General features: G+C 45.1%; 1 protein-coding gene and 1 long non-coding RNA gene across 2 annotated transcripts in view; both read left to right on the top strand.

Moving 5' to 3' along the window:
* The window catches only part of LOC132005706 (zinc finger protein 543-like), a 16,365-nt gene extending 10,231 nt beyond the window's left edge, over positions 1-6,134 (top strand). The window contains 2 exon segments of the mRNA XM_059383192.1: positions 3,184-4,458; positions 4,461-6,134. Coding sequence (XP_059239175.1) covers positions 3,184-4,458; positions 4,461-4,771 — 1,586 coding nt within the window. The 3' untranslated portion in view covers positions 4,772-6,134.
* Positions 6,135-19,609: 13,475 nt separating this feature from the next.
* LOC132005236 (uncharacterized) lies at positions 19,610-25,508 on the top strand. Its single transcript, XR_009400769.1, has 4 exons — positions 19,610-19,963; positions 20,741-20,867; positions 21,881-22,001; positions 22,621-25,508. It is a non-coding gene; the product is annotated as an uncharacterized LOC132005236 (long non-coding RNA).
* The last annotated feature ends 53 nt before the right edge of the window (positions 25,509-25,561 follow it).

Genomic DNA, 25,561 nt, shown 5'->3' on the forward strand with positions numbered 1-25,561 from the left:
TTTTTAAAGATTTTATTTATTTATTTGACAGAGAGAGACCACGAGTAGGCAGAGAGGCAGGCAGAGAGAGCGAGAGGAGGAAGCAGGCTCCTGCTGAGCAGAGAGCCCGATGCGGGACTCGATCCCAGGACCCCGAGATCATGACCTGAGCCGAAGGCAGCGGCTTAACCCACTGAGCCACCCAGGCGCCCATCACTTCATCTCTTCGTATAGGCATTTTATCATCTCACAGCATCACAAGAAGGGAGAGTGTCATATAATAAAATATTTTGAGTGAGAGACCATGTTTGTGTAACTTTTATTACAGTATTTGTTTTAATTGTTCTATTTTATTATTACTTACTTTTGTTACTTTTGTTAATCTCTTATGTGCCAAATTTATAAATTAAACTTTATTATAAATGTGTATTTATACATTATATATATATATATATATATATATATATATATATATATATGAAAAAAATAGTATATATAGGGTTGGTCCTACCCACAAATTCAGGGACCCACTGGGGTCTTGAAACAAATCCCCCACAGATGAAGGAACTACTGTACAACATTTCCAGCACCTCGTCAGGGTCTCATGCCTTCAGTAGCCCCTTCTGCTAGGTAATCCCTTTTGAGACCATTAGCATGAATTTGTGTTGACTTGGAACCCCACTGCATGGTGTCTTTGTGTCTGTCTCCTCTTGACCTTCGTTACATCTATGAGAATCTTTTCATATGGTTGCGTACAGTCGGAGTTTGTTCACTCTTGGTCTAGTGTGACATCTCATTGTGTGAAAAACTGCCAGTCGTTCATCCATTCCCCTCTTGGCGGGCATTCCTCTTGTTTTCAGCTTAATGCTGCTGAGAATATTCTTGTTAGGCGTCTTGGTGTAGATAAGCACTAATTTCTGTTAGGAACAGATACCAGTATGTTTCTAGTTCAGGTTGGCTTTATTGGAAAATGCCAGGCAGTTCTGGAGAGGCCGAACCCTTTCACATTCCCACCATTCACCTGTGAAAGTGGTGACATCGTTTTCTTTGTGCTTTGAGGCCCTGTGAGGGGGTTCCTCTGTACCACAGCACTAAAAATGTTCCTTATACAGTCACTGCTTTGCTCCTAATTTTCAAATACAGCAGCAGCCATAGTGATGATGGGTAATGGCCCGCAATTTCCTGAACGATCCCCCAGTGGCTGGCAGTGTGCTGACCACTTTATAGGCATTTTCTCATTTAACCTTCAGGATAGTCTGTGAGGCAGAAACTGAGAGACGCTCAGTTTTTCAGACGAGGGATTTGAGATGGGAACAGCTAAGTAATTTGTCCAATATCAGCTCACTTAGTACAGGCAGGATTTGCACCAAGCGTTCAGCCAACACTCTGAACCTCTGTGCTTGTGAATTCATAATTCAGCAGGCTTCTAGATTGTGTCGTGAGCATCTGATCCTCCTGCGGTCTCCCCCGCTAATCTCCCAGGACCTCCCTTCTCTTCTTTTGGTGACTTTAATGTTGGCTCGGCAGGCATCTCATGGACCACTGTTTCTACTCTTCAGTACTCTTCCAGGTCAAACTGACACTGCCAGTTTATATGCTTGCTAATTAGGTCCCAGATGCATATTATTTGACTAACCCATAATAAAAATTTAGAGCTGACTTGTAGCCATGTTTTGCGCAGTATCTGGTATCCTACTGAATGTGGTTCATATATGAACATGGCAAATGCAGGATTTCACTTCATCCTCACAGAGTCCTACAGCACAGTCTTTATTTCTGGCTTTACTTTTTAGGAGACAAAGGGAGAGCTTATGAAATGTGAGTGCCTTGCCAGGTGCTACGGAGCTCATACTGAGTTTTTGTGGGACTTGGGCCTAGGGTTTCTGTGGTTGGAAACCATGATCTTAACCATAACGCTGCTGTGACCTTTAATCCTTGCTTCGTGGACCTCAGGTATAAATTTTGATTTGTACCAAGCCAAACCTTGGCTAATGACACATTGTCTTCACTTCTCGCGCTCTCCCTGCCTGCAGAGATGACGCAACACCAACACACACACAGGTCGATGCACAAGCTCTTGTTTATTCCCTGGTCGATCTTTCTCCTCTCCTCTTCTTTCTCCTTCCCCTGGGGGGAAGTTCCCTTGCCTTATATAGAGCATAACAGCCAATCACAGAGGTGTTCACGTGAACAGGAGGTATCTGGGGCTCGTAGGCAGTGGTGGCATACGGTGCTCATGTGACCAGCACGAGGTCACATGTGGCCAGGGCGGATGTGTTTTAGGCTGTCCATACTGCTCGGGAGCCATCTTAGGGGCGCGACCGGCGCCATCTTGGGGGCGTGACCCCAACAATCACTGATTCATGAATGACCGTGATTAATTGATGTATTATTAAGTTGTCTGCTCATTCATTTCTTTTTGAAAATAATACAGTTAACATCACAGACAAGAATGAGTACAGTGCTCATACCAACAGTCTGGTCAGCGTGGATTGCTGTAACGAGAATACCACAGACTGGAGGATGAAACATTTATTTCCCACGGTTCTGGAGGCCAGAAGTTTAAGATCTGGTGTCTGGTGAGGGCCCTCTTCCTGGTTTGCAGAGAAGAGTCTCCTCTTCCATTCTCACGTGGTGCTGAGAAGACGCAAAAGCCCTTGTGTTTCTGCTTGTGAGGATACCAGTCCTGTGTCAGGGGCTGCACTCTTACCAGCCCCATCCTCTGGTGCCCTGCAGGTTCCCTGATTCTTGGAAGACTCGGCCTTAGTTCATTCCATCAGCTAAGGCTGATATGGCTTTCCTGTTTTCTCTAAATGGCAATTTCTCACATTCCCTGTCTGGAAACCCTCACCGGCCTCTTCCCAGCTGCCGTGGAGGCTGCGTTGGGTTCCCTTCTGCTGGCCTCTTGGAGCATCTGGAGCATTCTTGCTTTGCGCAAACCCAGCACACACTGTGTCATTACTCTGTGTTCTTGTCCCTAGTTGCCAGACACTCTGTCCCCCAACTCTTCTCACCCTCTGGGTTTCTGCTCAAAGGTTTTAAGAACTCAAGGTCTGAAAAGAAATTGCAAACTGGATTTTAAAGATTTGAAAACATGGCAGGCACAGAGCCATTGTTTTCATCTTTATTCCCACTGACATGGCAATTTTGTTTTTCTGTGTTGCCATCTCTAATAAGCCCGTCTGTATATTGTATTCCTTTCAGGTGACACCACAAAACCTGAGACCCCAGAGCTTTCCCTTTCTCACCTTGCCTTGTCTGAGGAAGTCTTGCCACAGGAACAAAAGGCTTAGCAGGCTCTGGGGGGCTCCCAGTTGGGGCAAGGCAAGAGTTAGGATTGGCCATCGGAAATGCTGGAAGGCCAGTTGAAACCAGGGATAGACCAGCAAACGGAGAAGCTCCCTGGGAACATGGAGCCTAAACATGATGGTTTAGGGACAGATGATGGTCTACACTCAAGGACTGTACAGCAGCTGATCCCTGCAGGACATATTCTCCGCGGTTATGACTCACAGGGACTACTGAAAGATCCCTTGATTCACGAAGAGAAATGTCCCTATCAGTGTGAGGAACGATGGAAAGTGTTTACCAAGAATTGCTTTCTTGTGCGACATGAGCAGATTTCCACTGGAGCAAAGCCCTATGAATGCACCGAGTGTGGGAAAACTTTCAGCAAGAGCACACACCTCCTGCAGCACCGCATGATCCACACAGGGGAGCGGCCCTACGAGTGCGCAGAGTGCGGGAAGGCCTTCAACCGCAGGTCACACCTCACGAGGCACCAGCGGATTCACACTGGAGAGAAGCCTTATAAGTGCAGTGAATGTGGGAAGGCCTTCACCCACCGCTCCAATCTAGTCTTGCATAACAGGAGCCACACTGGAGAAAAGCCCTTTGTGTGCAAAGAATGTGGGAAAGCCTTCCGAGATAAGACAGGTTTCCTCTGGCACCACATCATCCACACAGGAGAGAAGCCCTTTGAGTGCATGGAGTGCGGGAGGGCCTTCAACCGCCTGTCTCACCTCACGTGGCACCAGCAGATTCACACCGGAGTGAGACCCTTTGAATGCAATGACTGCGGGAAAGCCTTTTGTGACAGCACGGACCTCATTCAGCACTATGTCATCCACACAGAAGAGAAGCCATACAAGTGCCTCGAGTGTGAGAAGGCCTTCTGCCACCGGTCACACCTCAAGCAGCACCAGCGGAGTCACACTGGGGAGAAGCCCTATGTGTGCGGTGAGTGTGGAAAGGCCTTCACCCACTGCTCTACTTTCATCTTGCACAAAAGAGCCCACACTGGAGAAAAACCCTACGAGTGCAAGGAATGTGGGAAAGCCTTTAGCAATCGATCAGACCTCATCCGACACTTCAGCATCCACACGGAGGAGAAACACTACGAGTGCACGGAGTGTGGGAAGGCCTTCAACCGCCGGTCATACCTCACAAGACACCAGCGGATTCACAGTGGAGAGAAGCCTATGAATGTGTGGAGTGTGGTAAAGCCTTTTGCCAGAAGGCAAACCTCATTCGACATGCTATCATCCACACTGGGGAGAAGACCTATGAGTGCAACGAGTATGGAAAGGCCTTTACGTACTGCTACACTTTTATCTTGCACAAAAGGGCTCACATTGGAGAAAAACCTTTTGAGTGTAAAGAATGTGGGAAAGCCTTCAGCACTAAGAAAGACTTCATTCGACACATCAGCATCCACGCTGGAGAGAAGCCCTATGAGTGCATGGAGTGCGGGAAGGCCTTCAACCGCCGGTCAGGGCTCATGAGGCACTAGCGGATTCACAGTGGAGAGAAGCCCTATGGATGCCTGGAGTGTGGGAAATCCTTCTGCTGGAGCACCAGTCTCATCCGACACTCCGTTATCCACACCGGAGAGAAGCCCTATGAGTGCAGTGAGTGTGGAAAAGCCTTCAGTTGCAGCTCCGTCCCTCACTCAGCATCAGAGGATTCATACTGGGAGAAACCCTGTCCGTGTAACCGAAGTGGGAAGACCCTTCACAAGCGGGAAGTCCTCAGTCAACCTCCAAGAGCTCCTGTTGGGGAAAGACTTCTTGAATGTAACCACTGAGGAAGCTTCTTACTCAGAATCTGATCGTTCATACCAAAGAGAATCCCCTCAGTTTCCTTCCCGATGAGAAACAGACATCATTTGTCATCTGAGGAGTCAGACGGGAAACTTACCCTATCTGGAGCCTTATCCTGCATCTGAGAATTCATCCAGGAGTGTGGTCAGTCATTCTCATGCACTTAGCATAACCATCAGCCACATCTTTCTCCTCAGTTTACACTGAAAAATTATCTCAGGGATATTTAAACAAAGGAGGAAAAGACATAAAAGAGAAAGAAATGTAAGTCTGGCTTCTTTCAGACTTCTGTTATAAGCCTGTGGCAGTGTTTTTCCTTATCTCATTTGGGAAAGGGGAGGATGTTGTTTCAGAGTTCACAGAGCCTTGTCCCCTCCTTTTTATGTATGTTTCCACTGCTGTCCATTGTCAGGACAGTTGGACATTTAACATGTGCTAAAAACATTTATTGAAATCCTTTGTTCTGCAGCTTTGTCTCTACCCTTGAGTAGCATAAGTCTTAATGAGAAATATAAAGGCTTGAGTTATGAAATGTTATATTGTAGGAGATAAAAATGTACATATGAATGGGCCCACTGTACAACACTCTTAAGACTTTGATTTAAGGGGCGCCTGGGTGGTTCAGTGGGTTAAAGCCTTTGCCTTTGGCTCAGGTCATGATCCCAGGGTCCTGGGATCGAGGCCGACATCAGGCTCTCTCCTCCATGGGGGGCCTGCTTCCTCCTCTCTCTATATCTGCCTCTCTGCCTACTTGTGATCCCTGTCTGTCAAATAAATAAATAAAATCTTAAAAAAAAAAGACTTTGATTTAAGAAAAAACACAAAAATTTTTTCATGTGTATTTAACAACCCACTACTTGTACTTGCTCTTGATCTACTTGTTTATTGTTTTTTGTTTGGGTGATGAAGACGGCAGTGTAGCTATGTGACCTTCCCTGGTGAACCTGAATTCTTCCCTCTGCAGTTCCTAAGCTTCTCCAATCCTCCTCAGAGAGACTCTTCCCAAGTCCACATCAGTTGTTTTCTAGGGATTGGATTAGAGCCAAAACAAAATAAAACTTGTAGCTAAATTAGCTTAAAAAAAACCAAACATACAAACAAACAAACTCAGAAAAGCACAGGGAAGGAATCTCATTTTTACTCTTAAAAAAGATTGTGTGAAGACTTGCTACTGAGGAAATTGACTAGAATTTTAACTGATAAAACTAGTATGTGCACATGCAGTTATCTGTAGAGTTTCACTGTTGTTACTATGGCCTTCGTCCTGGTATACTAAGTCAGGGTCTTTTGGAATTCCTTTGGTATTTTTTGTTGTTTTTTTGTTGTTTATTTATTTATTTTTTGAGCTACATATGATACTATTATCTCTCATTAAGAAATATGCTGTGGGGCACCTGGGTGGCTCAGTGGGTTAAGCCGCTGCCTTCAGCTCAGGTCATGATCTCAGGGTCCTGGGATCGAGTCCCGCATCGGGCTCTCTGCTCAGCAGGGAGTCTGCTTCCTCCTCTCTCTCTGCCTGCCTCTCTGCCTACTTGTGATCTCTCTGTCAAATAAATAAATAAAATCTTTAAAAAATTTAAAAAAAAAGAAATATGCTGTGGATGGGGCGCCTGAGTGGCTCAGTTGGTTATATGGCTGCCTTCAGCTCAGGTCATGACCTCAGCGTCGTGGGATTGAGCCTGGCATCAGGCTCCTTGCTCAGCAGGGAGCCTGCTTCTCCCTCTCCCTCTGCCTGCTGCTCTGCCTACTTGTGTTCTCTCTCCCTCTTTCTAACAAATAAATAAAATCTTAAAAAAAAAAAAAAGAAATATGCTGTGGAGATAGATGTAAAAATAACCATGCATTCACACTGAACGCTCCTCAGGGCCTTTTCAGTCACCACGGGTGTACTTCTGTATTGTCATCATAGGCCAAGCCATTTTTGTTACATTGATTCATGGCATTATTATGAAGGAACCTCTTAATCCTTTTTATGTCATGTGTAAGAAGTCTTAAGCAAGCTCTCTGTCCTGAATTTTTCTCTCAGAAGTTTTATAGTTTTACCTTTTACATTTAAATCTCTGATGCATGTTGAGTTCATGTTTGTATTACCATGTGAGGTTTAGGTTGAGTTTCTTTCTTGTATTTGTGCCTAAGGATGTTCAGTTGGCCAGCACCATTAGTTGAAAAGTAGATTACCATATTATGTCTCCATTGAACATTTACTTCTTAGTCAGAAGTCAGTTGGGCATGTCTATGTTGATCTGTTTCTGAGTTCTCTACATTATCTCATTGATGTGCATGTCTAAACCTCTGCCAGCACTGTAATATCTTACTGTAGCTTTCAGTAAATCTTAAAATCGTAAAGTGATGACTTCCCTATATTTTAAAAATTGATTTAGCTTTCCATATTAATTTTTCCTTTGGCTTTCTATATACACTTTATCATGATTTTCTTTATTTATAAAACATCTTTTTTTTTAAAAGATTTTATTTATTTATTTGTCAGAGATAGAGCACGAGCGAAAGCGAGCACAGGCAGACAGAGTGGAAGGCAGAGTCAGAGGGAGAAGCAGGCTCCCCGTGGAGCAAGGAGCCCGATGTGGGACTCGATCCCAGGACGCTGGGATCATGACCTGAGCTGAAGGCAGCTGCTTAACCAACTGAGCCACCCAGGCGTCCCTTATAAAACATCTTGATGGAATTTTGATAGACATCACATTAGTCTATGGATCATTTTGGTGAGATTTGGCATCTTTATTATGTTGACTCTTTCAGTCCATTAACATCATAAGTCTCTTCATTTATTTAGCTCTTTTTGTATTTCGTTAGTGTTTTATAATTTTCCACTGATCATTTTTTGTTAGATTTTTATCTAAGTACTTTTTGGGGGCATCTTTATGTATCATACTGAGTTTTAATGTCAGTTTGCACATTAACGTTATTGTTATAGAGAAATAATGGTTAGGAGTTTTTTTGGCTTTTTGGGTTTTTTTAATATTTTGTTTATTTATTCGACAGAGACAGAGATCACGAGTAGGCAGAGAGGCAGGCAGAGAGAGAGGAGGAAGCAGGGAGCCTGATGCGGGGCTTGATCCCAGGACCCTGGGATCATAACCTGAGCTGAAGGCAGATGCTTTAACCCACTGGGCCACCCAGGCGCCCCTCTAATCTTTATTAATCTTAGATTTTTATCACTTTTATTGACTATTTCAAAGAACTAGCTTTTTATATTATTGATTTTTTCTATTTCTATTCTCAATTTATTCTCTGGTCTTTGTTATTTCTTTTACCCTCAGGTTTTATTTAGCAGTGTGTAGTTTCTTGAGATCATAGATTAGCTAATTAACCTGGGTGTTTTCTTTTTCTTTTCTAATGAAAGAAGCATTTGGTTCATGACTTTCCCTCTCTGCAGTGTTGAAGTTCCATCCCACAAACTTTTCATTTGTTTTGAATTCATTTTCATTCAGTTTAAATATGTCTTAATTCCATTTGAGACTCCCTCTCTGACCCATGGATTATTTAGAAAGGTGCTCCTTGATTTCTAAGTTTTTGGAATATTTTGTTATTTTTCTGTTATTTTTAGTTTCACATGTGATCTGAGTACATGCTCTGTGTGATTTTAAAATGTTTATATTTGTTGAGGTTTGTTTTATGATCCACAAACAGGTGAGCCATAAGCAACATTCTTGAATGTTTCATGGGTACTTGAAGAAAATATGTATTCTCCTGTTGCTGGATGGAGTGTTCTATAAATTGCAGAGTCTGCTGGTTATTGGTGTTATTCAGATTTTCTGTATCTTTACTGATTTTGTTCCTAGTGTTTCTATCAATCACTGAACAAGGAGTATCAAGATCCTCAACTAGAATTGTGGAATTGTCTCTTTCTATTCTGCTTACCTTTTGCTTTATGTGTTTGAATGTTTTCCTGTTTGCTGCACATACACTTACGATGCTGTATCTTTTTCGTGTATTGACCCTTTATCATGTAACTAATATCCCTTTTTGTCCCTGTTAATTTTCATGGCTCTGAAGTATACTTTATCTGATATCGATAAAGACACTGCTGGATTTTTATTGCTATTTATATGGTTCACCTTCGTCCATCCCTTTTATTTTAACCTACCTATATTGTTATATTTGAGGTAATTTTTTTGTGGTTAACATATAGAAGCTTTTCCCCCCTACCATTTGACACTGTGTCTTTTAATTGATGTATTAGACCATTTATATTTGAAGTAGTTATTGACATATTTGGAGTAAATAATGTCATTTTTCTTCTTTGATTTTTCATTTTTCTTCTTTCTTTTTTCTTAAAGACTATTTATTTATTTGACAGAGATCACAAGTAGGCAGAGAGGCAGGCGAAGTAGGGGGAGCAGGCTCCCTGCCGAGCAGAGAGCCTGATGCGGGGCTCAATCCCAGGACCCTGAGATCATGACCTGAGCTGAAGGCAGAGGCTTAACCCACTGAGCCACCCAGGCACCCCTAATTTTTCCTCTTGTTCCTGTTTTTCTGTTTTGGTTTTTGTAAGGGTGGAGAAGGGGGTTTCCTTGCCTTCTTTTTGGACCTTGGACATTTTTTAGAAATCAGTTTTGATTCATGTATAGGGTTTGGGGGGTATATTTTTTCCTTTCTTTATCTTTTTAAGTGGCTACTCTAAGTATTAAAATGTACATGTGCAATTTATCACAGTCTCCTGTCGACAGTAATTTAGCAACTTAAGTGCATTGTAGAAACCTTACTTCTGTTAGCTCCCTTTACACTCACTATTCTTTTTGTACAGTTGTCTTCGGTGTTTACTCTTCATATGTTGAAGACCATGTCAAATGATGTTATTACCTTCTTCAGTCGTCAAACATTTTTAGAAGTCTATGAGAAGAAGGGTAGTCAATTTACTTCTGTTTCTTAACCCTTTTCATTGAAATTTCAAGCCTCTTTTTGCTCTTATTTCCTTTCTGTTGGAGAACTTGCTGTAGCCATTCTTTCAGGGTAGATCTGGTGACAAATGTTCTTTGTTTTCTTTCATCTGACAATGGCTTTATTTCCTTATCTTTTAAAAAAAAAAAGATTTTATTTATTTATTTGACAGAGAGAGAGATCACAAGCAGGCAGAGAGAGAGAAGGAAGCAGGCTCCCCGCTGAGCAGAGAGCCCGATGCGGGGCTCTATCCCAGGACCCTGAGATCATGACCTGAGCCAAAGGCAGAGGCTTAACCCACTGAGCCACCCAGGTGCCCCTGAAGGAAATGTTGATGTGATATAGGGTTCATGGTTGGCAGTTCTCTCCTAGTACTTGCAAAATGTTACGTTACTTCCTTCAGGCCTCTGTGTTTTCAGGTGAGAAATCTGCCATTTAAACCATTGTTCCCCTACAGATAATGTCCTTTCCCTCTAGCTGCTTTTTAAATGTTTGTCTTTTTTTTTTTTTTTAAAGATTTTATTCATCCATTTGACAGACAGAGATCACAAGTAGGCAGAGAGGCAGGCAGAGAGAGAGAGGAGGAAGCAGGCTTTCTGCAGAGCAGAGAGCCCGACACAGGGCTCAATCCCAGGACCCTGGGATCATGACCTGAGCCGAAGGCACAGGCTTTAATCCACTTAGCCACCCAGGTGCCCCTAAATGTTTATCTTTAGTTTTCAGAAATTTGATTATTCTGTGTCCTGGTGTAGAATTTTTTTGTTTATCCCGCTTGGGATGTTGTTTAGGTTTTTGAAACTGTAGGCATATCCCTTTAGCCGGTCAATTTGGGGATATTTTCAACCTTTATTTCTTCCAGTATTTTTTTAAAAAAATTTTAATATATATTTTTTAAGATTTTATTTATTTATTTGACAGAGAGAGTGAGCCCAAGTAGGGGGAGCAGCAGGGAGAGGGAGAAACACGGGGCGGATCTCAGGACCCTGGGATAATGACCTAAGCCAAAGGCAGATGCTTAACAACTGAGCCACCCAGGCGCCTCTCTTCCAGTATGATTTTTAGATGCACCCGTTCTCCTTCCTTTCTGGAACTTGAATAACATGTTAAATCTTTCTTTTTTTTTTTTTAATTGTCCCATGGGTCCTGAGGCTCTGTTCTTTTCACATTTTTTCCCCCAGTCTGTTTTATATCTGTTCTGATTGAGTAATTTCTATCAACCTGCCTTGCGGAGGGGTCAGGGAGTGGAGTGCGGACTGCCCTCATTCTTCTGGGTGGGGTTGGAAGATTAGCTCCTCCCCTGGGCCGTCACCACACTATACCACAGGTGAAAGCGGAATACCGCCTTCTGTCACCTCCTACTGCCTTAATACTAGGTGAGGGTGTGCATTTAGCTCTCCCACCTGTACAAAGGGAAGGAGCATGTGGGGTTTTATATCATGTTGTCCAAATGTGGGGCAGAGGGGGAGGTCGGATTGAAAGTGGGCCACAAACATCGAAAGTGGAATCAGACTCTTGTCTTTTTGGTTCAGTGGTTGAATAGGAAAAACCCCAGCCTTGCTACAGGTCGAGCGCCTTGCTCGTTGCAGGGTAGGCTGCAAATGTGCTAATGATACATCACATCTCACATAGAGTGCCCCTGAAGGACACTGGTGTGGAGAAATCCTCTCTGTGGCCAGATCCCGGACAAGTACAATTGGGCATCACTTTTGCATTAGGAGAGGTGGCCTGATGTCAGGACGTATGTGTACTTGTGTAGCAAATGGCGAGTCCGGTTGTTCAGAAGCACCGAAGAATCAAGACTGGCAGATCAGTGTTAAGTTTGTATGGAACAGGAGCATGCCGTTACTAGAGGGAGTGCAAAATGAGTGGATTTATGTGTCCCCCATTAGTGCCTCCAGGCACCCACTGCAGAGGAGAAGGGAGGGAAGCAGAGTAGTCGAGGCTAGCCAGGCTCAGTCTTTGGCTTTCCCAGTCCTTGCACTCCAGAGCTATAGGTAGTGTTGGCTTCAGTAGCAGAAGCAGAGGTGTTAGGTGAGCCCCACAGCATGGCATGCCTCTTCCCCCAACTGAAATAGCCACTTCCCTTACTGAATGTCTAACGGGCCGGTTCCAAAGACCAACACTATGATCATGATGCCATACGTTCTGTAAGAGACCAACTGCCACGTGGTGGCGGATTGTTTATACCAGATCCATTCTCTTCTGGAGGGGGAAATGACTCATTCTTACTGGAACTGATGCTATCTCCGGGTATGGTATTAACTTCCCTGCCAAGAGGGCCTCTGCAGACACCATTACAACAGTGTGACTACTTGACCTGCCAACACTAGCTGGCCACTGTACAGAAGATGCCATCACAGTGTAGACGAATGGATTGAGGTCGTGCAAGGCAGTTTCTGTAGCCAGCGCTGTTGATATGCCACGCTCTGTACTACCCCACTTTACCACACGTCTTATCAGAGGGTCCCCAGCAGGATGGAGCCAGACTTGCCCATGATGTCTGCCTGCTGTCTCTCCTGCGCATCCTAAGTTCTTTTCTTGGTTACACTCCCCAGACCCCAGGATTCAGCTCACAGTTTCCTGCCATAAAATATCTGAAGTAAGCAGTTCTGTTTTCACATTTTCTTTTCATTCACCAGCTGCCCCTCGTTCTCATTTTCTCACTCTCACTTGCAGATACTGCTTCATCCTCCTCTGAAAATCTCCCCCTTTAGCTCCATTTCATGGCACTTGCCATACATGGCCCTAAACCAAGAGTATTAATAAGCCCTACATTTTCTGAGCCAATTCAGGCTCTGGGGGAATTTTGGAGAAAGCCGGACCCCCATCTCTACTATCCAACAAACTTCTACCTACCCTTCATTTCTAAGTATGTTCATATTTTTCAGCATCTTAGCTTTCTCTCAAGGTTCCAATTTTTATATTTACAGCTTGAACATACCTGCCCTTATTTATCATCATGGTTTCTGAACCATTTTCTTCCAGAAGCTCTTCTCTACACAGGGGAGGTCCTAGATGTTCATAAAGTAAACTAAAACATCTGGAGACTTCAACTACTCAGATGAACAGTATTTTCTGACTTTGTTATCACCATTTCCAGACTCCACTGCCCCTCACTGATTAAAGGTACTTCGAATGAAGTTTTATGTGTTTCTCTTCCAAAATCATGGCAGCCCCAGTGTGCATTTCCCCAGATTTGTGCACTGCCCACCCACTGCGGCTCTCTACAGCTTTTCCCCTGTGATGTTAATATTTTCAGCCTATACAATGATTGATATGCTAGATAGTCTCTTCTCTAAGTCTTTCACTCAAAATTTTCACCCAGTGTAAAACAAATTCAAATTTTTTATTTCTTTGTGCATATTTTCTTTACATTCCTTCTTTGTTCATTTGGACAAGCCTAGGGAAGTACCTGAAATGCATCAAATTTATCTTAAACTCGGGTGCCTGGGTGGCTCAGTTGGTTAAGCAACTGCCTTTGTCTCAGGTCACAATCCTTGAGTCCGGGATCCAGTCCCACATCAGACTCCCTGCTTAGCTTAGAGGTCTCCCACTGACCTCTCCTCTCATGCTCTCTCTCTCTCTCTCTTTATCAAATAAATAAAATTTTAAAAATTTATCTTAAACTTTTTATTTTAAAAAATGTATTGAAGCAAAAAAAAAGTGTTGAAGCATAATTTCCATTCAGGAATCTTTTAAGAATATATCTTGATTAATTTTGAAAAATATGTATACAATTTTGTGACCACTATCACCATCAAGATGTAAAAATACTTGCCTCACCCCAAAATGTTCCCTCATGGAAATTCCTCTCCCAAACACCTGCCTTAGGAACCACTGACTTAGTTTTTTTAGAATGTCAAATGCATGGAATCACTTAATATGTGGTCTTTCTTTTTTTCAGGCATTTTCACTTGCATAATGATCTTGAGATTCAGTCCTGTTCCTCATATCTTCCTTGTATATAAAGCCAAGTAGTATTTTGTTTTCTGTGTGTGCTACAATTTGTCCATCCATTAACCAGTTCCTGGACAGCAATTCCAAGTTTTTGGGTATTGTGCACAAAACCATCCGGATATTTCAACAGATATTTGGAAGGAGACCTTTTAACTTGTGTAAATATGTGGGAGGAGATGGCCCTGTCCTATAGCAAGTGTGTATTTACTTTGGGAATTGGGAATTAATTGGGAAACTGCCCAATTGCTTTCCAAAGTGGCCGTGCCACTGTGCACTCCTCCAACAGCGCGTGAGAATTGTAGTTGTTGTGCATCCTCATCAGTCTTTTTAATTGTGGCGATTTGGGCAGGCATATAGTTATTGTATTGTAGGGTTTTTTTTAGATTTTATTTATTTATTTGACATACAGAGATCACAAGTAGGCAGAGAGGCAAGCAGAGGAGAGGGAGAAGCAGGCTTCCCGCAAAGCAGAGAGCCCGATGCAAGGCTCGATCCCAGGACCCTGGGACCATGACACGAGCTGAAAGCAGAGGCTTTAACCCACTGAGACACCCAGGCGCCCCTGTATTGTAGTTTTAAGTGGCATTGCCAGAATGACTAATGATATTGAGCATCTTTTCATATGTTCATTGGTCATTCATAGATCTTTGGTTACTTGATCGAATCCTTTGCCCATTTAAAATTTTTCCCCTAACATGACTTGTAAGAATTGGTTTAGTTAATTCTGGATGCTAGTCCTCTTATCAGATGTGTGTTTTGCAAATAGTTTATCTCAATCAATGGCTTATATCTTCATTATTTTCATAGTGTCTTTCGAAGAAGAGATGTTTTTAATCTTGATGTAATCCAAAATTCATTTTCTTTTATGTGTTCTTTCTGTCTACTCTCTAATTGGAGTTTCTCTCCAACCCAAGGTTGCAAAGATTTGAATTATGCTTTCTTCTAGATATTTTATGGTCTAGACCATTTTTGAGTTAATACTTTCATGTGGTCTGAGGTAAAGATTTTATATTACTTCTAAACATTTTATAACCAACCTACTCACTTTGGGGGCATGTGCATTAGGAATGAGTGCTTTTTACACCAATATAAATATATACAAAAGTTTATAATAATTTCATGATAACCAAGAAATGGAAATAATTCAGATGACAGTCTTCTATAAGGTGCTTAATTTCTGGGGCGCCTGGGTGGCTCAGTGGGTTAAAGCCTCTGCCTTTGACTCAGGTCGTGGTCTCAGGGTCCTGGGATCGAGCCCTGCATTGGTCTGTCTACTCAGCGGGGAGTCTGCTTCCCCCACCTCTCTCTCTGCCTTCCTCTCTGCCTGCTTGTTATCTCTGTCTGTCAAATAAATAAATAAAATCTTAAAAAAAAAAAAAGGTGCCTAATTTCTACCTTTCATGCAGTGGAAGAAAATGGTTTCAGACTTCTGCCTTCATCCTGCAATGCTCTGAGGGGCAATGTACATTGAACACAAAGTAGTAAATTCTGCAGAATTTTATAGATGGTTTCATAACCAAGAAAACCTAATACATGGTGATTGAGAACATAATAATGGTCATGTTCTCATAGTATTAACTGAGAGGAGGCAGATACGTGTCTGAGAAGTTACTGGGAATATTCTCTATGTATAGCTAGGGATTGCATGGGAAACACATAAAGAGTGTCCAAGCTATACTTCTATGATTTGTCCATTTAATCTCATTGAATTAAACATGTATGAAAAAGATAAATATCATAAGTAGAAATGCATTCCCCACCCCAGTAAAAAATGGAGCCTAGTGACATTAGCATGCCATGGATGAGCCTGTGAGATTGCAGATTCTATCCTTCACTTCGAAGAACACCATCCAGAATTTTGCTTTACTTATTTTCTTACTTTTCTTCATAGTTTGACACCTTAAATATGTATTTCTAATAGTGGTTATTGTACTTTTGTTGGATTTTTAAATTTATATGAATGGTATAAAGCTTTGCAGATGCCTTTTTTGTATTGCCTGTTGTTATTATTGTGATTTTTAAAGGTTTTTGAGATGAATGTATGTCTGTCTCATTATCACCCTTATATACATTAAAGGGTATTCCTTTTAATGGAATTCATTAATGGCATCTCATGAGAATATGTAGGGGTATCATCATTTTTGGCACCTTGTAAAGCAAAGCTTCATGTTGAATATTGTATAAGAATTTTAAAACAAAAGTATGATTCGAATAATAGAGATTGGGCACATTCATCTATTCGACAGACAGAGATCACAAGTAGGCAGAGAGGCAGGCAGAGAAGGGGGTAAGCAGGCTCCCCACTGAACAGAGAGCCCAATGCGGGGCTCCATCCCAGGACCCCTGGATCATGACCTGAGCCAAAGGCAGAGGCCCTAACCCACTGAGCCACCCAGGTGCCCCAAAGAGGGATTTAAAAATATATATTTTATTTATTTAAGAAAGAGAGCATGAGTGAGGGGAGGGGCAGAGGGAGACAGAATCTCAAGTCAGACACTCAACTGACTGAGCCACCCAGGAGCCCCCTTTTTTTTATGGTTCTGTGTATAGTCAGCTTCATACATATTGAATTTGTGCTAAAAAGCAAACCTCCTATAGTCAGTGTCTACATTTCTGTATGTATCCTTCAGGTCAGATTTGTCCATCTTGGTGTGTGACTCTAATGGAAACTTACCAGTATTATGCCTGCTTTTCAAAAATCATAGTAAAATGTCCCACATTTACCCCTTTATTCTTAGAGTAAAAAAATTTTTTTTACATAGTTTGAATTGATGCTAAGAATTACATACAAATTTTAGGGGCACCTGTGTAGCTCAGTCAGTTAAGCATCCGACTCCGGGTCAGGTCATGATCTCACAGTCCTGGGACTGAGCCCCATGTCCAGCTCCATGCTCAGCATGGAGTCCTTTGTTGGTCTTCCTTTCCTACCCCCCTCCCCCTGCTGTGCTCTCTCTCTCTCAAATAAACAAAATCTTAAAAAAAAAAAAAAAAGAATTGTATACAAGTTTTAAAGTATGTCTTCCAGCTGTTTTCATCCTTATATCTATTTTTCCAATACAAATACAAACCTTTGTCTTATTGTCTAATAATTATTAGCTATAGGGGTGCCTGGGTGACTTAGTCGGTTAAATGTCCAACTCCTGATTTTGGCTTCATTATCTCAGGGTGGGGAGATTGAGCTGAGGGCTGAGTCCGCTTGGAACTCTCTGCTTCTCCCTCTGCCCCACCCCCTCACCCCACTTCCATCCCCACCCCCATCCCTGCTGGCTCTCTCTCTCAAATATATAAATAAAATCTTTAAAAAGTTATATATTTCTCTAACTTTTATTTCATCAATTCCTGTAACATCATATCTTAGAAGTATGGGTTATAAACTGATTATTGTGGGATGTTTTTCAACCCACCAAAAATAACTGACTACTAATTCAAGCATTTATTCCTCATGTCCTGTGCTGGCTGGGATATTTGGGTTCAAATGCATCTTCCTGTTTTGTTCTTATCTTTGCTTCAGTTCTGTTTCTTACACTTTCCTTTAAAAAATTGTATAGATTATTTGCTTTCTAAACATTGCTTTTAGTTGGGAATGTATGTGGCCCTATTTTATTAATGTTTAAGGTAAAAATTGTAAGACACGTCTAACACAACAGAATATAGTGTTAATACCTTTACCCTTTTCTTGCACAATATAAGGGGAATTATTGAGAATTGCATGGCAATTCTATCATTCAGTTCAACAAGGAGATACCGTTCATGTGCTTTATAGATAGCAAATAATTTTATTAATCCACAGATGCATCTCTCTTGGATCTTCATTCCTTCTGTCAGTGCAGACCTTTTACCAGGGATCATTTTCCTTTGACTTTAAACTTCAGGATTCATTTTGTATGGCTTAGGTTTCTATTATATTTTTCATTTTTGGCCTCATATTGTCTTATTTCCTGCTCTTTCTTCAAAAATACTGTTTTGTGGAGTATCGAAATCTTTGTGGACGATTGTTTTTTGTCACCTTCACTGTGTTGTTCAATGTGTTCTTGACCCACTGTAAACCGGAAACGAGTGGAAGCAACTTACTTTGTGTTGATAGTTTCCTGTTGTTAAAGACTAGTATTTGAATGACACACTAGAGATTGTAACTGTGAGATGGGCTCAGGAATTAGATGGGGTTTGAGTTGTTGGAACAAAAAAAAGTGACAGTGTAGAATCCATAGGAGAAATAATAGAATACATATCTGATGACCAAATTGACGGATTGTGACCTACGGTGGCTGGATGCTTACCAATCGCATTTTCCCTGTCTGGACTCCCGGGAGGACAGCATGTCTCAGCTCTTCTTACACTTATTTTGAGACCATGTGAATGAGCCGAGGCCAGTTGGATATAGGCAGAAGTGATGGTGAAATTGTGTCTTAACTGTTCTCACGTTTGTGCACAATTCTGGGGATATCCTCAGTGGTTCTAGATTTCACACCACCCAGGATTTAGTACTCCTTTGGGGGCTTGCAAGTTCAGAGGGGTGGGCTGACGGTGACAGTGTTTTTTTGTTTTTTGTTTTTTAAGATTTTTATTTACTAATTTGAGAAAGAGCATGAGAGGAAAGAAGGTCAGAGGGAGAAGCAGACTCCCTGTGCAGCTGGGAGCCCGATGGGGGACTCCATCCCCAGGCTCCGGGGTCATGACCTGAGCCACCCAGGCGCCCGGTGACAGTGTTTTGATAAAGACAGGGCATCATGACCGAAAGCCTCCGAGCTTCATGATCACATATTTGCCCTAAGCAATCAGAAGGGCAGGACGAAGGTCAGATGGGAGACGCAGGGCCGGGCTACTGTGAACTAGACAAGAGGTCCCTTCAGCTCCACCGTCAGCTCGACCCTGACAGCCGCTGGTCCTGACAAGCCGAGATCTGAGTCCTGGGGCCTGTCGTAACGCCTGTGTTGGGCAGCTTGTCTCTCTGTAGTTGAAGACGCTCTCCTGCCACGCTGTTTAAGAAACCACTAAATAAATCAACTAGTTCAAATCCGTGCTTATATGTGAAAATTTTAACCAATACCTGTGAGGCTCCTTTCCGGTCAAGAAGTTGTCGTATTTTGTTAGATAAACAACGCCCAGGATCCCGCAAAGAGCCAGCGCGACTTGGCCTCCCGCAGCCGGGCTAGATACAGCTAACAGCGAGTGACCTAACGGGAACTAACCGCGTGAGGGGCACGTTAAATCCCGCGAGGGACTTCGTTCCCGTCCGAGTCGGGAGAGCCCGGGTTCCCAACCTGGGACTGGCAGCGGGGCCCTGCGACCGGCTGTGCCCGCCCCGCAGTCTCCCGCGCACCGGGGCTGGCTGGCTGCAGACGTCCTCCGCTCCCGCGCCGCCTGGCTTCGGGGCGGGTGGGGGGGCTTCGCCCCTCGCCCACGGGACTGCGGACGCTTCTCTGCACCGGGGAGCCTGGGCTCTGTTCTCCTGGTTGGCCTGTCGTAGTCCCGAGGACTGCACCCGCCCCTAATCCACAGTGCCCAGAAGCCTGGGCTCTGAGCTTCCGCCCCGAGCGCCCCACCGCAGACCGCCCGGGGACGCTTCCTGCGAGGGGCGGAACTTCCTGCCGCGCCGCAGGGGCGCATCCCTAACTGAGCGGCCGCTGGTGGCGCCACGACCGCGTGGACGGGAGCGCGCGCCGGAGCACTCCGGACCGCGCCGGGCGGGGGAGTGACGTGGCGGGGACCGCCTCCGCGCCCTGAGCCAGCCGTGACGCCCGGCGTCCGTCCCCTCTCCCCGAGACTGTGGCCGGCTTGTGGGACGGGCGCCGTAGGCGCCGCTCCTCCTCCGAGGTCCCCGCTCTCCGTCGCCCAGGCCCCGGGAGGCGGCGGCCCGGCCCCTGTGAGCCTCTCACAGCATCTGAGAGCGCGGTTCGGGCCGCCACACGCCACCCCGCCCAAGCTGAGCCCTTGGGACCCACCTGGTCTCCCGCCTCTCGGGCCCTGCTCAGCCTACCCGGACCCCTGGCGTGGCAGGGGCGGCAGCACGGATGAATCCCGCGCAGGTGAGTGGAGCGTCGTCCCGGGCCGCCCCCCACGCGCCCCTCAGTCTCTCACCCTCACGAGCGCCGCTCCTCCTCCTGGCCGGTGGGAGGGCGGGGTTCGATTTAATCTCGCCTTTTCTCGGCCGTGGAGGCCCTGGGGGAGGTCGCTTCTGGCGCAGGTGAGATAACTTGGGGATGTACCCATTGCCGGCGGCCGGTGGAGTAACACTCGGAAGGGGGACCGAGGCACGGGCGCGGGCATGGGCCAGTACTGGGAGCGAGATTGAGCTGGGAGAGAGCAAGGTCTGCAGTGGGTCCGACGGGAACAGAGGGCAGGGGAAGGGCAGCCCCGCACGCTGGGCCTTTCTTCTGAAAGTCTAGAGCTGAGGACCAAGGTGGTTTGACACAGATTTCCCTCAGCAGCTTCCCCTGGCCACAGAGTGGAGGCTCAGGAGAATGCGAACTGAGAGCATTAAGGCCCTAGTGCTGAGAGCTTCCGGGAGAAGGCGAAGCCCAGTGTGGTTGTGTCTGGGAGGCATGGTGTGGAGGACGGCCAGAGAGTTGGTGCCCTTCCTGCAGATCCACAGGTTACATGGTATCTGTCTGACCACCTGCCTGGCTCTGGGCTGCTCACAGTGATCAAAGAGACAGGAAGGCAGAGCAGGCACTGGTGGCGCCAAAGCCTGCTATCTCGTGTGAGGTGGGAGGCCAAGAGGAGAGGCACCAGGGGTGGTTGTGTGAGTGGATCAACTGGGGGCCCCTGCTACCTGTGAGCTCAACTGTCCCCCCTTGTGACAGGGCTGTGTGACCTTCGAGGATGTGTTCGTGTACTTCTCCCGGGAGGAGTGGGAGCTCCTTGAGGAAGCCCAGAGACTCCTGTATCGTGATGTGATGCTGGAGAACTTCGCACTTGTGTCCTCACTGGGTAAGGCCCTGCTTTAGTTACCTGTTGCTACGTGACAAATTATCCCAAAGCTTAGTGGAGTGAAGACAAACACTTACTGTCTCACGGTTTCTGTGGGTCAAGAATCAGGCATATCTTATTCAGGTACCTTTAGCTCAAGGTCTTTCATAACCTTGAGACAAGCTGTCCACGTTTGCTCTCTCATGGGAAGGCTCAGCTGGAGGTCAATCTCTTTTCAAGGTCATGCACCTGTGCAGAAGGCTATTGGACTAAATAGTCATTTGCTTGCTGGCTTTTGGCCAGAGCCTTCCCTCAGGCTCTTGCCATGTGTCTTCTCCATAAGCAGATCACAACAAGGCAGCTGATTTCCACGAGCACGAGGAAGAGACAGCACCCAACGTAGAGGCTGGTGTTTTCATAATCTGTTCTCAGAAGTGACATCCTGTCATTTGGGCCGTATTCTTTTCATTAAAAAGGAGTTTTCAGTTCAGTCCACATTCAAGAACATGGACAGGTGGGGATAGTATGATTGCCAGTTTCCTGGGCTGAATTTTGTTCTTCCCTTTCTTCCTCAAAGGGTAGCTCTCAGTCTTACAGTACTGTCATGGCACGACTGACCATTTTCCTTGGCTCCCTGGGGTAGGTGGTGTGGGTCCAGGGGCTGGGCAGTGGGCACTGGCTCCTGTTCTGCTGCAGCCCCAATCTCTCCTGTCCCAAAGCTTTCAAATGAAGAGTTTGGGGGTCAGGCGTCTTGCGATCTGCCCAGCGGATCCCAGATGGCCTGGCCACACCTCGACGGGGTGTCCAAACACCTCCTCTCTGCCTACATTTTTACCCCTTCTTCTAATTGACTTTTTCAGGGGCCTGACTGTGCCAGGAATTGCAGGCACTGACATGGTCATACCTCGTGAAGAACAGTGAGCTGTTCCTACAAGACGCTTTTCCAAGATTCTTTTTTAAATATTTAATCTTCTTTTTGGAGAACGTTGCCCTGGGGTGCTGCCAGCCACTCAGCGGCTCTTCTTTCCTTTTAGGACTTGCCGTTTCCAGGCCCCACGTAGTTACCCAGCTGGAGCCGGAGGGGAGCCCAGGGTGCCTGAGAAGGTAAACACAGCTATAGCTACAGCAAAGAAGACTTGGAGGAACCTGGGCCTGGTGAGTGGAAGCTGAGGGAATGGTCGCATTGGGGCTGGTTTCACGTTATACCAGCAGCCCGTGCTGTGTCTCCTGGTATTCAGACGCTGGTACCTGTGGCTGACCTCCCTCCTTTTCCTTCCCCATCTGGATGCTCTGCCCACTGTCCTTGTACTCTGATCTCAGGTACCTGTTAGTCCCTTCCCTCTGCCCCCCATCTTCTCTTGGTACTCTGCAGCATTGGGTTTCATTTAACACTGTCATGAGTTGTACTCACATCCTTCAATTTTCCTTGAAAACGAAGTATTCCATTCCAGCCAGATTTTTCTGGCCCTGGACAGACCCTTTTGCACAGCACTTATCTACCACAAGGCCTTGTTGGGAGATCATTGGCCAGAGGAGTGATTTGGAGACCCTGCCCCTCCTTGTACTGTACTCCGCCCTTGTACCCTCTTCCTGTGAGGTCTCTGTCATTCCCTGACCTGTAGAGGCCTGCAGCCTTCCCTTCCTGATCCTGATGCTAGCTCCCATGTTATGCTGTCCCATGGACTCCTTCCTGGTTGTATCAGACACACATGTGTCATGGCCTGCCACTTGCCACCCATTAAACATGCACTTCCCCACCTTTATCTTTCTTCAGGTTGATGGCATGGTGTGAGGGATGAGGCTGCACCTTCTGAGCAGGGTGTTTCTGTGAGTGTCACAGATGGGAACTCCCAAGGCAGGTCCTTCCACCCAAAAGGCTCATCCCTGTGACATGTGTGACCCGGTCTTGAAAGACATCTTTGCACCCGGCTGAGCCACAGGAAACACCATCTGAGCAGTACCCAAACACCGCCATGTGCATCACTGTGGGAGAGACTCCTGGGGTAGTATAAACCTTGACCAGATGCAGAGGCCGCAGAGTGGAGAGAATTTCTTCAGAAAGGAAAGGAGCCAGGCCTGATTTGTGAAGATCTACAGATCCCAGGTGTTGGAGAAGGCCTTTACTTGCAGGGAGGGTTGGAAAAACTTTGTGGTCAGTTCTGGACTTACCAGCTGCAGGCCCCTAGCAGTGGGGAGAAACCACACAGAGGCCCTCAGTGTGGGGAGGCCTTTTGTGTATCAGATTTCCTTTAGGTAAGAGACCATAATCTGAGACCATAAAGCCTTCCACTTGTTAGGAGGCAACCTCGCTCCTGGGTTGGTTGACTCAGAGCATCTCAAGGGACTCTTGGCTGTGGTGAACCTGGGAACAACAAGGGCCATTGGAGATTCAGGAAAGGCTCCTGAGCCTGGGACACTTTCCCACAAGGAGAGTCCTCCCAGGAAGGTGAGCTCTGAGCACATGGGTGTGGGAACTGCTAATCTGCCTTCAACACTTTCATGGGAGTGAGTCTCTTGGGGAGGGTGCTTTCTGTGAACCACTCACCCCACAGAAAGCTTCCATGGTCTATGGGCAGAACTCGTACAAGTGGAAGTTTAACAAATATTGGCGTGGTTGTTCGACATCAGCAGATCATGCTGAAGGGAAGCCTGTGACCACGGTAAATGTGAGAAAGCCTTTCTTGAGAGGGCAGGCCTAGGTCAGCATGGGAGGATTTGCACTGAGTGAAGCCAGGGGAGTACTTCCAAGTGTGGGAAGGCCTCCAGCTGCAGGTCAGACCTGCAGCACAGTGGACTCACACTGGGAAAGGCGTTGTGAATGCAAGGAATGCAGGAAAGTGGGGGATGGCTCTGCTTTTGTCCAAAATAACTTCCCCCGCCCGAGAGAGTCTCTTCAAGTACAGAATATGTGGGCTAAGCCTTTTGTGTCAGCTGTTTTCTCACTCATCATGTAAGGGTTCCCCCAGGAGAGAAGGCTTGAGGGCAGTGAGGTGGGAAGGCCTTCATTCACTATTTTTATTCCTGGCATTAAGAGCATCTGTGCTGGGGGAGAATCCTTTGAGTATAAAGATCAGAGAGCCTTTTGTGACCGCTCTTCCCTAGCTTGGCACGAGGAGTCACAGTGGAGAAAACCTCGTGGATACAGCAACTGTGGACACACTCTCCGCCTTCATTCATCCCTCACCTGCCCCTGAAGTATTCTTACTAGGGAGAAACCCTGTGAGTGGAAGAGATGTGGGAAGGCCTTTTGCAGGTGGACTTAGCTCAGTCAACAGCTGAGAACTCATACTGGGAAGAATGTAACTCCTGAGGAAAATGTTTGCCTGAGGAAACATCTCACTTGGCAGCTGAGAAGTTATACCAAAGAGAAATCCTGTAAGTGTCATCGTTGTGAGAAAATCTTCCGAAACAGATCGTCGCTTACTGTCTTCGAAAGGGTCCTGTTGGAAGTTGACTCTGCAAGGACCTTACTCTCCAAATGAGAAAGGAGAAAGCTAGTGGAAAAAGGAGAGAAAACTTGTGGTTATGGTGCAGTTAACAAAACCTTGAGCTAGCACTCAGTATGTGCTGAGAAGCAATCATGGAAGATTATTTAAAAAAGAGAGAAGGCATAGGAGGAGGAAGGAAAGAAGTAGACGTGACAGAAGAAGGACTACTTTCTTGGTTTATTTCCAGTGTCCCAGGCAAACTCACGACAGTTTGTTTTCAGTTATTTCTGTTTGGGGTGGCAGGTAGGCGCAAGGGGGCCTCATCTCTTTCAACCGGCCTGCACACAGTCACTTCCTTTCTATGTCAGGAGAGCTGGGCACTTGATAGCCTCTGCGGGTATTTACCCAAATCCTTCTTTGTTAAAAAAAACACTGACTTAACCAGTCAGGGTCGTAAGTCTTTGTGATAAATGTGAAGTCGATTGATGAAGCACTCAAAATTTAAAAGAAGTTAGAACACTAAAAATATTGTCACCTAAAGTCATTTCATATCTAAGGAGCTAAGTTCATAGATATGAATGGGTATATTTTTTTGCACCATTTTAAGACCATTTAAGGCTTCAGTTATTCATTCACTAATTTTTTCTTCATTGAGATATGATTGACATATAACCCCGTGCGAGTTTAAGGTGTACAGCATTGAGCTGATGAATTTACACTCTAGTATGATTGCCATTATAGCACTAGCACCTGTATCCTCGTGGTATCCAGTGTTCCTCATGGTAGGAACAGTTAAGATCTAGTCTCTTGTCCAGTTCAATGTTTGTAATACAGTTTTGTTTCTTTTCTTCCCCGTGCTGTATATTATATCTTCAGGATTTATTTATCTACCAGTTGCAAGTAGAAATCCTTAAACAACATCCCCCCACCCAAGCCTTTGGTAACCATCATTCCACTCTCGAATTTGAGTTTGGTTTTTTGTTTTGCTCTTAAGATTCCACATATAAAAATATATAGTATTTGTCTTTTTGCGTTTGACTTACCTCACTTAGCATAATTTCCTTAAGGACTATCCATATTGTCGCAAATTACAGCATTTCCTTTTTTCTCGTGACTGAATAATAGTCCATTGTGTATAGACCGCGTCTTCTCCCTTGATAGACACTTCAGTTGTTACCACATCGTATCTCTTGTGTACGTTGCTTCAATAAACCTGGAGTGTGCATACCTCTGAGATCCTGTGTTCATTTCCTTTAGCCATCTATATACCCAGAAGCAGGATTATTG

This window comes from Mustela nigripes, chromosome 17, assembly GCF_022355385.1.
Source record: "Mustela nigripes isolate SB6536 chromosome 17, MUSNIG.SB6536, whole genome shotgun sequence".
Lineage (NCBI taxonomy): Eukaryota > Metazoa > Chordata > Mammalia > Carnivora > Mustelidae > Mustela > Mustela nigripes.